The 13,407-nt window shown below is 45.4% G+C and overlaps 1 protein-coding gene across 2 annotated transcripts in view; it reads right to left on the reverse strand.

The window, feature by feature from the left end:
- The window catches only part of dspa (desmoplakin a), a 37,829-nt gene that overhangs the window by 23,650 nt on the left and 772 nt on the right, over positions 1–13,407 (reverse strand). For both annotated transcript variants that reach the window (XM_066680941.1, XM_066680940.1), the window contains exons 2-10: positions 11,989–12,079; positions 10,614–10,735; positions 10,114–10,252; positions 4,238–4,363; positions 3,925–3,984; positions 2,005–2,172; positions 1,672–1,776; positions 1,210–1,305; positions 760–885 (exon numbers count right to left, since the gene is read on the reverse strand). In XM_066680941.1, coding sequence (XP_066537038.1) covers positions 760–885; positions 1,210–1,305; positions 1,672–1,776; positions 2,005–2,172; positions 3,925–3,984; positions 4,238–4,363; positions 10,114–10,252; positions 10,614–10,735; positions 11,989–12,079 — 1,033 coding nt within the window. The remainder of the gene's footprint in view (positions 1–759; positions 886–1,209; positions 1,306–1,671; positions 1,777–2,004; positions 2,173–3,924; positions 3,985–4,237; positions 4,364–10,113; positions 10,253–10,613; positions 10,736–11,988; positions 12,080–13,407) is intronic.

The raw sequence follows: 13,407 nt of genomic DNA on the forward strand, positions 1-13,407 counted from the left end.
GTTTCACTGTGAAACCGTCTCTCTGTGGAACAGTCTCACTGACCGTCTCACTGCAGACCAGTCTGACCGTGGAACCGTCTCACTGCAGACCAGTCTGACCGTGGAACCGTCTCACTGCAGACCAGTCTCACCGTGGAACCGTCTCACTGCAGACCAGTCTCACCGTGGAACCGTCTCACTGCAGACCAGTCTGACCGTGGAACCGTCTCACTGCAGACCAGTCTCACCGTGGAACCGTCTCACTGCAGACCAGTCTCACCGTGGAACCGTCTCACTGCAGACCAGTCTCACCGTGGGACCGTCTCACTGCAGACAAGTCTGACTGTGGGACCGTCTCACTGCAGACCAGTCTGACTGTGGAACCGTCTCACTGCAGACCAGTCTGACTGTGGAACCGTCTCACTGCAGACCAGTCTGACTGTGGGACCGTCTCACTGCAGACCAGTCTGACTGTGGGACCATCTTACTAACAGTCTCACCGTGGTATAAATGTCTGTGTTTGTGTGTGTATTACTGTGTGTGTGTGTGTGTGTGTGTGTGTGAGTGTGTTACTGTGTGTGTGTGTGTGTGAGTGTGTTATTGTGTGTGTGTGTGTGTGTTGTGTGTGTGTGTGTTGTGTGTGTGTGTGTGTGTGTTATTGTTTGTGTGTTATTTTGTGTTACTGTGTGTGTGTGTGTGTGTGTGCACTAATTTTTGTATGTGTCTGTGTGTGGTATTTTGTGTTACTGTGTGTGTGTGTGTGTGTGTGTGTGTATTTACCTCTAGGATTTTCTGGAGTTCAATCAGGTTTTCCAGTGGAGTATTTTTATCGCAGCCAAACTTCTTCCGGATGTTTTCGTGATCGTTCCTCAGTTTGATGTTGGTCTCGTTCGCCTCTTTAAAGAACTGCAGGAGGAAAAGCTCACAGCTGTAATGTTCCTCTTTACATTAATCACTTTCTTTTTTTATTTAATCTTTCACTCCACTTTAAACATTCCCTCTCTTCACTTTCACCGTGAGGAGTTCCCTCAGTTCTGTTTTATTTAAAGTCACCTACAGGTGGAAATAAACACACGTATGTGTTCATATAAGATAATACATTCATTCATTCACTGTCTGTAACCCTTATCCAGTTCATACAATAATAATACAACATATAAATTATTACATGCGGAAAACATAATGAATGAATGAATGAATGAATGAATGAATGAATATAGTTTAATTTACCTGACTGTAGGCAGCGTTCTCTTTGAGATGGGTGTGAATACATTTGGTGATCTGTAGCAGCCAGCTCCACTGAGTCTGCAGAGTGTCCATATACGCCTGGACACACACACAACAGAATATACTCATTCACTCATATAGTATTCATGATAATATTAGCATATTCATTCATTCCCCGTAACCTGTAACCGTGAACAACATGTATATACATACCCAATTCTAATCTATAGATCGTAATACATTAACCTCAGATTACACTGACACCTAGTGGCCAGGGATTGCTAAGACTGTGTAAATTAGATATTTATAATTATTATCATTATAATATATAATTATACATATATTTATTAGAGCTGTTTGATTCTTTTTCTGAGAGCTGCACATCATAGAAACTTTATTAACATTGTTTACTTTTCGCAGGAGAAATGTGTGTTTTGCTTTCTTGTGGTACGTGGCGCTGTTTACCTCAATCTTGTCAGAGGCTGGATGTTTGTTCTTCAGCAGCTGATCCACTTTAGATTTCAGTTTGTTCAGATCCTTCTCCTTCTCCTCCAGATCCCGCATCAGCCGCTACACACACACACACACACACACACACACACACACACACAGGTCAAAGGCAGGATGAATGTCAGGGTGAATGTTGGGTTGAATGTCAGGGTGAATGACAGGGTGAATGTTGGGTTGAATGTCAGGGTGAATGACAGGGTGAATGTTGGGTTGAATGACAGGGTGAATGGCAGGGTGAATGTCGTGTTGTGTAACAGGGTGAATGACAGGGTGAATGTGAGAGTGTACCGAGTAGCTCTCTTGTTTCTTGGGGATGTAGGTGTCGATGTTCTTATCTCCCCAGTCAAACACCAGCTCCTCCTCCTCTCTGTCATTCACCCACATAATGGCGCTAGAGATCTCGTCGATGATGCTCTGCAGATCGCTCAGCTGCCCCGTCCGCAGGTGGGACATTTTCTACAATTAAACACATTGTTAATGTATTCTATAATTACAAACTGGATTCCAAAAAAGTTGGGACACTAAACAAATTGTGAATAAAAACTGAATGCAATGATGTGGAGATGGCAAATGTCAATATTTTATTCGTAATAGAACATAGATGACAGATCAAAAGTTTAATCTGAGTAAATGTAACATTTTAAAGGGAAAATATGTTGATTCAAATTTCACAGTGTCAACAAATCCCAAAAAAGTTGGGACAAGTAGCAATAAGTGGCTGGAAAAAGGAAATTGAGTATATAACGAAAAGCTGGAAGACCAATTAACACTAATTAGGTCAATTGACAACATGATTGGGATAAAAAGAGCTTCTCAGTGTGTCAGTGTCTCTCTGAAGCCAAGATGGTGAGAGGATCACCAATTCCACCATTGTTGCGCAGAAAGATAGTGCAGCGATACCAGAATGGTGTTACCCAGTGTAAAATAGCAAAGACTTTTAAGTTATCATCATCAACCGTGCATAACATCATCAAAAGATTCAGAGAATCTGGAACAACTGCTGTGCGTAAGAGTCAAGGCCGTAAAACTCTGGGGCTCGTGAAAAAGAAAAAGGGCTCGTGATCTCCGGGCCCTTAAACGTCACTGCACCTCAAACAGGAACGCCACTGTCAAGGAAATAACAGAATGGGCTCAGGAATACTTCCAGAAAGCATTGTCAGTTAACACAGTCCACCGTGCCGTCCGCCGTCGCCAGCTGAGACTCTACAGTGCAAAGAGGAAGCCATTTCTAAGCAAGCTCCACAAGCTCAGACGTTTGCACTGGGCCAGGGGTCTTTTAAAATGGAGTGTGGCAAAATGGAAGACTGTTCTGTGGTCAGATGAGTCACGATTTGAAGTTCTTTATGGAACACTGGGACGCCATGTCATCCGGACCAGAGAGGACAAGGATAACCCGAGTTGTTATCAATGCTCCGTTCAGAAGCCTGCATCACTGATGGTATGGGGTTGCATGAGTGCTTGTGGCATGGGCAGCTTGCATGTCTGGAAAGGCACCATTAATGCAGAGAACTATGTTCAGGTTCTAGAACAACATATGCTCCCATCTAGACGTCATCTCTTTCAGGGAAGACCCTGCATTTTACAACAAGATAATGCCAGACCACATTCTGCAGCAATCACATCATGGCTACGTAGGAGAAGGATCCGGGGACTGAAATGACAGCCTGCAGTCCAGATCTTTCACCTGTAGAGAACATTTGGTGCATCATAAAGAGGAAGGTGCGACAAAGAAGGCCCAAGACGATTGAACAGTTAGAGGCCTGTATTAGAAATGAATGGGAGAGCATTCCTATTTCTAAACTTGAGAAACTGGTCTCCTCTGTCCCCAGACGTCTGTTGAGTGTTGTAAGACGAAGGAGGGATGCCACACAGTGGTAAAAAATGGCCTTGTCCCAACTTTTTTGGGATTTGTTGACGCCATGAAATTTTGAAACAACATTTTTCCCTTAAAATGACACATTCTCTCAGTTTAAACATTTGATCTGTGATTCGTGTTCTATTCTGAATAAAATATTAGATGTTGGCACCTCCACTATTGCATTCAGTTTTTATTCACAATTTGTTTAGTGTCCCAACTTTTTTGGAATCCGGTTTGTACACATCACATACAACAGGGGACACAGAGGAAGGGACAGAGAGAGGGACAGACTGTGGGACAGAGGGAGGGACAGAAGAGGACGGTTGGTGACAGAGTGAATGGTCACTGACCTGGAGAGAGTCCCACTCCTGCTCCAGGTTGTGGAGAGATGATTTATCACCTTTCTGTAGCTAAACATTACACAGGGTTAATCACATCATTATAATATTCATATATTTTCATATTCACACCATATTCTGAATATGATCACATCATTATGATACTCATTATCATATTCACCTTATTATAATATTTATTATCATGTTCACATAATTATAATATATTATTATAATTATATATAATTATTTCATATGTACATTATATATACATCAATAGTAATACCAGATTGATTTTTGTGTGTGTGTGTGTGTGTGTGTATATTACCAGCTCGTCTCTGGCCCTCTGGAACTCAGTGCTCCTCTGGATGGAGCTGTGGAATTTCCTGTGGTTCACTATCTGCTGCTCAATAGAGTCAGCGTCATCTCCAAAGGGGGACGTCTCTATCAGCCGCTGCAGACACAGTGACAACAGAGTCAGGACTGAACAGAGACAGAGACAGCAGAGTCAGGACTGAACTGAGACAGAGTCAATAGAGTCAAGACTGAACAGAGACAGAGACAGCAGAGTCAGGACTGAACAGAGACAGAGACAGCAGAGACAAGACTGAACCGAGACAGAGACAGCAGAGTCAGGACTGAATCGAGACAGAGACAACAGAGTCAGGACTGAACAGAGACAGAGACAGCAGAGTCAAGACTGAACTGAGACAGAGACAGCAAAGTCAAGACTGAACAGAGTCAGGACTGAACAGAGACAGAGACAACAGAGTCAGGACTGAACAGAGACAGAGACAACAGAGTCAGGACTGAACAGAGACAGCAGAGTCAGGACTGAACTGAGACAGAGAAAACAGAGTCAGGACTCAACAGAGACCGAGACAACAGAGTCAGGACTGAACAGAGACTGAGACAGCAGAGTCAGGACTGAACCGAGACAGAGACAACAGAGTCAGGACTGAACAGAGACAGAGACAGCAGAGTCAGGACTGAACAGAGACAGAGACAGCAAAGTCAAGACTGAACCGAGACAGAGACAACAGAGTCAGGACTGAACAGAGACAGAGACAGCAGAGTCAGGACTGAACAGAGACAGCAGAGTCAGGACTGAACTGAGACAGAGAAAACAGAGTCAGGACTCAACAGAGACCGAGACAACAGAGTCAGGACTGAACAGAGACCGAGACAACAGAGTCAGGACTGAACAGAGACTGAGACAGCAGAGTCAGGACTGAACAGAGACAGAGACAACAGAGACAAGACTGAACAGAGACCGAGACAACAGAGTCAGGATAGAACAGAGACTGAGACAACAGAGTCAGGACTGAATAGAGACAGCAGAGTCAGGACTGAACCGAGACAGAGACAACAGAGACAAGACTGAACAGAGACAGAGACAACAGAGTCAGGAATGAACAGAGACAGAGACAGCAGAGTCAGGACTGAACAGTGACAGCAGAGTCAGGACTGAACTGAGACAGAGACAGCAGAGACAAGACTGAACCGATACAGAGACAACAGAGTCAGGACTGAACAGAGACAGAGACAGCAGAGTCAGGACTGAACAGAGACAGAGACAACAGAGTCAGGACTGAACAGAGACAGAGACAGCAAAGTCAAGACTGAACCGAGACAGAGTCAACAGAGTCAAGACTGAACAGAGACAGAGACAGCAGAGTCAGGACTGAACAGAGACAGCAGAGTCAGGACTGAACAGAGACAGAGACAACAGAGACAAGACTGAACAGAGACAGAGACAACAGAGACAAGACTGAACAGAGACAGAGACAACAGAGTCAGGACTGAACAGAGACAGAGACAGCAGAGTCAGGACTGAACAGTGACAGCAGAGTCAGGACTGAACCGAGACAGAGAAAACAGAGTCAGGACTCAACAGAGACCGAGACAACAGAGTCAGGACTGAACAGAGACCGAGACAACAGAGTCAGGACTGAACAGAGACTGAGACAGCAGAGTCAGGACTGAACAGAGACAGCAGAGTCAGGACTGAACAGAGACAGAGACAACAGAGACAAGACTGAACAGAGACAGAGACAACAGAGACAAGACTGAACAGAGACAAAGACAACAGAGTCAGGACTGAACAGAGACAGAGACAGCAGAGTCAGGACTGAACAGTGACAGCAGAGTCAGGACTGAACTGAGACAGAGACAGCAGAGACAACACTGAACCGATACAGAGACAACAGAGTCAGGACTGAACAGAGACAGAGACAGCAGAGTCAGGACTGAACAGAGACAGAGACAACAGAGTCAGGACTGAACAGAGACAGAGACAGCAAAGTCAAGACTGAACCGAGACAGAGACAACAGAGTCAGAACTGAACAGAGACAGAGACAGCAGAGTCAGGACTGAACTGAGACAGAGTCAACAGAGTCAAGACTGAACAGAGACAGAGACAGCAGAGTCAGGACTGAACAGAGACAGAGACAGCAGAGACAAGACTGAACCGAGACAGAGACAGCAGAGTCAGGACTGAATCGAGACAGAGACAACAGAGTCAGGACTGAACAGAGACAGAGACAGCAGAGTCAGGACTGAACTGAGACAGAGACAGCAAAGTCAAGACTGAACAGAGTCAGGACTGAACAGAGACAGAGACAACAGAGTCAGGACTGAACTGAGACAGAGAAAACAGAGTCAGGACTCAACAGAGACCAAGACAACAGAGTCAGGACTGAACAGAGACTGAGACAGCAGAGTCAGGACTGAACCGAGACAGAGACAACAGAGTCAGGACTGAACAGAGACAGAGACAGCAGAGTCAGGACTGAACAGAGACAGAGACAGCAAAGTCAAGACTGAACCGAGACAGAGACAACAGAGTCAGGACTGAACAGAGACAGAGACAGCAGAGTCAGGACTGAACAGAGACAGAGACAGCAGAGTCAGGACTGAACTGAGACAGAGAAAACAGAGTCAGGGCTCAACAGAGACCGAGACAACAGAGTCAGGACTGAACAGAGACCGAGACAACAGAGTCAGGACTGAACAGAGACTGAGACAGCAGAGTCAGGACTGAACTGAGACAGAGAAAACAGAGTCAGGGCTCAACAGAGACCGAGACAACAGAGTCAGGACTGAACAGAGACCGAGACAACAGAGTCAGGACTGAACAGAGACTGAGACAGCAGAGTCAGGACTGAACAGAGACAGAGACAACAGAGACAAGACTGAACAGAGACCGAGACAACAGAGTCAGGACTGAACAGAGACTGAGACAGCAGAGTCAGGACTGAATAGAGACAGCAGAGTCAGGACTGAACAGAGACAGAGACAACAGAGACAAGACTGAACAGAGACAGAGACAACAGAGTCAGGACTGAACAGAGACAGAGACAGCAGAGTCAGGACTGAACAGTGACAGCAGAGTCAGGACTGAACTGAGACAGAGACAGCAGAGACAAGACTGAACCGATACAGAGACAACAGAGTCAGGACTGAACAGAGACAGAGACAGCAGAGTCAGGACTGAACAGAGACAGAGACAGCAGAGTCAGGACTGAACAGAGACAGAGACAACAGAGTCAGGACTGAACAGAGACAGAGACAGCAAAGTCAAGACTGAACCGAGACAGAGACAACAGAGTCAGGACTGAACAGAGACAGAGACAGCAGAGTCAGGACTGAACAGAGACAGCAGAGTCAGGACTGAACTGAGACAGAGAAAACAGAGTCAGGACTCAACAGAGACCGAGACAACAGAGTCAGGACTGAACAGAGACCGAGACAACAGAGTCAGGACTGAACAGAGACTGAGACAGCAGAGTCAGGACTGAACAGAGACTGAGACAGCAGAGTCAGGACTGAACAGAGACAGAGACAACAGAGACAAGACTGAACAGAGACAGCAGAGTCAGGACTGAAATGAGACAGAGACAGCAGAGACAAGACTGAACAGAGACAGAGACAGCAGAGTCAGGACTGAACAGAGACAGAGACAGCAGAGTCAGGACTGAACAGAGACAGAGACAACAGAGTCAGGACTGAACAGAGACAGAGACAACAGAGACAAGACTGAACAGAGACCGAGACAACAGAGTCAAGACTGAACCGAGACAGAGACAGCAGAGTCAGGACTGAACAGAGACAGAGACAGCAGAGTCAAGACTGAACCGAGACAGAGACAGCAGAGTCAGGACTCTGCCTTGCACTCAGTGATTCCGTGTAAGCTCCGGACCCACCGCCGCCCTGAACTGGATAAGGGTCACAGACAATGAATGAATTAACAAATTTTTGTTTCATATTTGCACATTCCAATTCATTTGTGCACTTGGATTGTTTGTGTATGTAGTTGCTCCTACAACAGCTAATTTCACTACATTTGTGAATATTGTTTTTCAAGCTCAAAATCTTTTTGACCCTTTTTTGGCTCCATAGTAAGAGGGTTTCAAGGCAGTTCCTGGGTGTCAGTCAGTGGTTGCTAGGGTGTGTTTAGGTTGTTGCTATGCTGCTGCAGGTACATGCTGGGTGTCAGTCAGTGGTTGCTAGGGTGTGTTTAGGTTGTTGCTATGCTGCTGCAGGTACATGCTGGGTGTCAGTCAGTGGTTGCTAGGGTGTGTTTAGGTTGTTGCTATGCTGCTGCAGGTACATGCTGGGTGTCAGTCAGTGGTTGCTAGGGTGTGTTTAGGTTGTTGCTATGCTGCTGCAGGTACATGCTGGGTGTCAGTCAATGGTTGCTAGGGTGTGTTTAGATTGTTGTTATGCTGCTGTAGGTAGGTGGTGCGTATCAGTCAGTGGTTGCTATGGGCTTCCTGAGCTTTCCTTGGTGGTCTTTGGGGGTTTCCTAAAGTTGCTGCCAGGCTTTTGTTTGGTGTGAGAGCTATAGTCTCTGAACTGGTCACTATGGAAACACTGGGGGGTTGGTAGGGCTCAGTGGGTGGTGGAGAGAAAAAAGAGGAATATTAGAGAGAGAAGAGAGAGGGAAACAGTGGGAAGAAGAGAGGAGAGAGAGAGAGAGAAAAAGAGAGAAGTTGTGTGTGATCGGTGTGTGCTGTATAATGACTTGTACAATGGCTTACTCTTTGCTCCACCCACCACTCCCACACAAACATACACTCCCACACACACATACACTTACTCACAAACAAACACTCACTCACACACAACCTCTCTCTGCCTCTCTCTCGCTCTCTTACTCTGTCTCACTCTTCTCACTTTTAGTATCCCAATCTTACATTGGAATGTGAGATAACCAAAGAGGTGTGTGTGTGTGTGTGTGTGTGTGTGTGTGTGTGTGTGTGTGTGTGTGTTAAGTTCCAGTCAGATGTTGTAATGCAGTTCTGCTCACAGAAGATAAACCGGTTCAGACAGGATACTAACCCCCCCCAAGACACACACACACACTCACACACACACACACACACACACACACACAAAAACATACACACACAAATGCACAAACACATACACACAGATGTGCACACAAACACACACACACAAACACACATAGATCAGAAAACACAGATGTGCACACAAACACACACACACAAACACACATAGATCAGAAAAAAACAGGCCTGGAATTTAGCTTCGGTCAAGAGAAGCAGTGTACAGTTAGTACCCCGTATCTACCACAGTACTGACAGTACTTACACCACAGAGAGTACTCACACCACTGAGAGTACTTACATCACAGAGAGTACTGACACCAGAGAGTACTCACAACACTGAGAGTACTGACACCACAGACAGTACTCACACCACAGAAATTAGTGACATCACTGAAAGTACTAACATCACAGAGAATACTGACACCTTGGAGAGTACTGACACCTTGGAGAGTACTGACACCACAGAGAGTACTAACAACACAGAGTACTGACAACACAGAGTATTGAGAACACAGAGAGTACTGACAACACAGTGAATACTGAAAAATACTGAGTACTGAGACTATTTAAGTACATCAGAATGTGGAATAATTGTGAAATGTCTCAAGTTGAACTGGTGTGTTTCTCTTTTGCAGGTGTGATTTCTGAATGCTGATTGGTTGGTTGGGAGTGCACATTTGTAGTTAGTAAGTTTGTAGTTTGTCTCATTCCAGGCCGTAGACTGACTCCTGTCCACCTCTGTCCCTCAGCTCATGGTCATACTGACCCCCAGACCTCGAGACCCAGAGTGTGGAGAACAGATCCTGCTCTGTCTCTGAACACTGGTGTCCGTAAAGTGCTGTAAATTACCTTCTTCTGGTTGATCCAGCCCATGGCGTCATGGAAGCTCCGCCCTGGTTCTTCTCTGGTTACGCTGCTGCGCATCCTCCGTATCGTTCCTCCAGCAGAGGTCACTAGACTGGCTTGAAAGGCACAACAATCATCCACACTACACACACACGCGCGCACACACACACACACAAACAGTCTTTGAACACAACCAGTTTCAACTAGGGTCAGGAACTACTTGAATATTGAGGTGGACATTTGCACACTACGGCAACATCTTAGTAACCACCCGGAATACTGTAGGGGCAGGTCAAACTACAGCAACAGCCCAATAACCACCCGGAATACTGTAGGGGCAGGTCAAACTACAGCAACAGCCCAATAACCACCCGGAATACTGTAGGGGCAGGTCAAACTACAGCAACAGCCCAATAACCACCCGGAATACTGTAGGGGCAGGTCAAACTACAGCAACAGCCCAATAACCACCCGGAATACTGTAGGAGCAAGTGTAGTGTTACCTCTTCAGGATCATGTCGTTGACTGGCCCCATGTTCTTTGTTTCCATGGCAATTTGTCTCAGCTGTTTGATTTCTTCATTGGCCATTGCCATAGCATTCTCAAACTCAGACACTGGACCACCCTGAAACACACACACACATACACACACATACACACACATACACACACACACACACACAATTAATAGGCAACTTAACAATAAAGAGTAATTACATAATTCAGAGTGTGAGTAAATCTACACAAGTACTGCACTGAGAAATTTTGGGGGACAGTTCTGGACGAGTTTAGCTAGGACTCTTTTACTAAGGAGCCGTGCTGTTGTAATCCACACAGAACGTGAACTGGCTTCGTCTCACTGAAATAAACAAGAGGCCTTCACTGAAAAAGACGTGGTATGAACGGCAGCGTGTCGCTCCAAACCCTGTAGATATCCTTCATCTTTAACGGTGCCTTCACAGCCCTGTGCACTAGCGACCCCTTCCACACATGCTGGCTTTTAATCTGTGTGTTTAGAACACACCAATGACCCTCTTGTCTTTAAAGAATTTCAGATTGTGATTTGTGGGACATGGCACAGAGGAGGCAGCAGCGTTTCTGGATTCTGTTTCTGGAAGTCTCTCTACCTTACTTCTGAAAGTCAGTAGGAGCTTCTGTCTTTAACTCAACAGAAGAACAGTCACAGTATTCATCTAGAGACTTTCAATGAGAGAACCTGAGCCGGAGAGATGGAGCTGAACTGAAAGAAGAGTCTTGTTCCTCAGTTCAACAGAATTAACAGAGTGTAACCCATCCCCAGAGAGAGAGAGAGAGAGAGAGAGAGAGAGAGAGAGAGAGAGAGAGAGAGAGGAGAGAGAGAGAGAGAACTGCACAGCAGAGTCTCTCTGCTTTTGAACTCTTTTCTTCCTCTTTAATAAACAGATGGTACTCTGAGGAACTATGGCTGTGTTCCTCCTCTTCACAGAAACACTGTTATCTCCTGTGAAGGCTTCACACCACACACACGAACATAGCTGTGAGGATCTGATGGAGTTCAGCCTCATAATCATCAGTGAGGGTCAGGAGCTGGTGTTAGTTCCAGAGAACACAGTTCCACTGTTCCACACACCAGAGGAACCCCATCACTCCAGAGAACACAGTTCCACTGTTCCACACACCAGAGGAACTCCATCACTCCAGAGAACACAGTTCCACTGTTCTCAACACAGCAGATCAGGGTTTAACTCCTAGCTCCGGCAGAAAATCCACACTACACCTCTGAGAGACACACACTCTGGGCTCTTTATTAGTTTACACTTCTAACAGTGTGTGTGTGTGTGTGTGTGTGTGTGTGTGTGTGTGTGTGTGTGTGTGTGTGTGTGTTAGAAAGAGACTAACCGCTTCGAGGATGTTTTGAGCCATTTCCAGTCTCTGCATACAGCGAGAGTAGACAAACTGAGCATTCTTCTGAACAGATGAAGTTGTCATACTGAGAGAGAGAGAGAGAGAGAGAGAGAGAGAGGTTGTGATTCTCTGTGATTCATCAATTACCAGCAGCTTCTCTCAATCAGTTCAGATAAACTTCATCCACAGATAAACTGCACACACACACGCACACACACTCCAACACACACACAAACACACACACACAAACACAGACACACAATTCAACACACACACACACAATCCCACACTCCCTCACACACACACTCCCGCACACACATACACACACAGTGGAACTACTACTCTACTGTCAGTAAAGTTAATGTGAGGGCAGAACACCATCAAATCCTCACAGCAGTGTTTCCATAACTGGTCTAAAGTGTCCCCAGAGGAATGGAGGAGGTTGCTGAGGTGAAGAGGAGCACTGCCCTGATCAGCGCCCCCTGTGGGCCAGTCCAGGGTACTTATTCATTTCTTCATTAAAACCCAAACAAAGTGGAACCTAACCTCGCCCTTCAGCCAGACTCACTTCATCTGGTGCTCTGAGGGACTCATTATTTTTTCTTCAGAACCTTTCATTCTCCATCTTCTCACTGGAATTTTACATTCCACCTTAAATTCCACTCAACCCTTATGGGAATTTTATATTCCACCTTAAATGACGCACTTTTAAAGCAGCCCAGCACCAGTCTCAGAGGGTCCACTGTGGTCTGTCAGAACCTACTGCTGTACTTTTATTCAATTTGGCTTTAAGGTGGAACAGAATATTCCAATAAAAACTTGCTGCATTTAAGGTGGAATAGAGAAATTCCTACAGGGAGCCTGTGTCAGCGCTGTGCTGGATGTTCTAACGGGTTTCTCCTCAGTTCCATAAACTCCTCCTGAGTTGCTACTTCTGCATTTTTAATCTAGTTGCATTTAAGGTGGAATAGAAAACTGATTTAAAAAAAGCCAGTTGTATTTAAGGTGGAAGGCATATATTCTACAGAATGTTATCAGTAAGACTAAGAAGTTCCATTTCAGATCCATAAATAAATCAGTAATTATGTACATAGTTTTGTTCCACACAAGTTGCATTTAACTAGGAAGAGAAAAAATTTTCATAAGGAACAACATAATTTAAGGTGGAGTTGAAATATCCAATACAAAGCCAGTTGTATTAAAGTGGATGGGTCTATGCTTTGGAATGTTAAGTGAAAGCCCTCAGCAGGACGTTTCACCTCAGATCTATAAATAAACCAGTAATTACACGGCTGGGTTTTACTTTTACACACGTTGTATTTAAATTTCCGTAAGGAGCCCAGTGAGGTTAAGGTGGAATGAAATAATTCCCGTAGAGATCCAGTGTCAGCGCTGTGCTGGATGTTCTAACAG

This window comes from Hoplias malabaricus, chromosome 9 (genome assembly GCF_029633855.1).
Source record: "Hoplias malabaricus isolate fHopMal1 chromosome 9, fHopMal1.hap1, whole genome shotgun sequence".
NCBI lineage: Eukaryota > Metazoa > Chordata > Actinopteri > Characiformes > Erythrinidae > Hoplias > Hoplias malabaricus.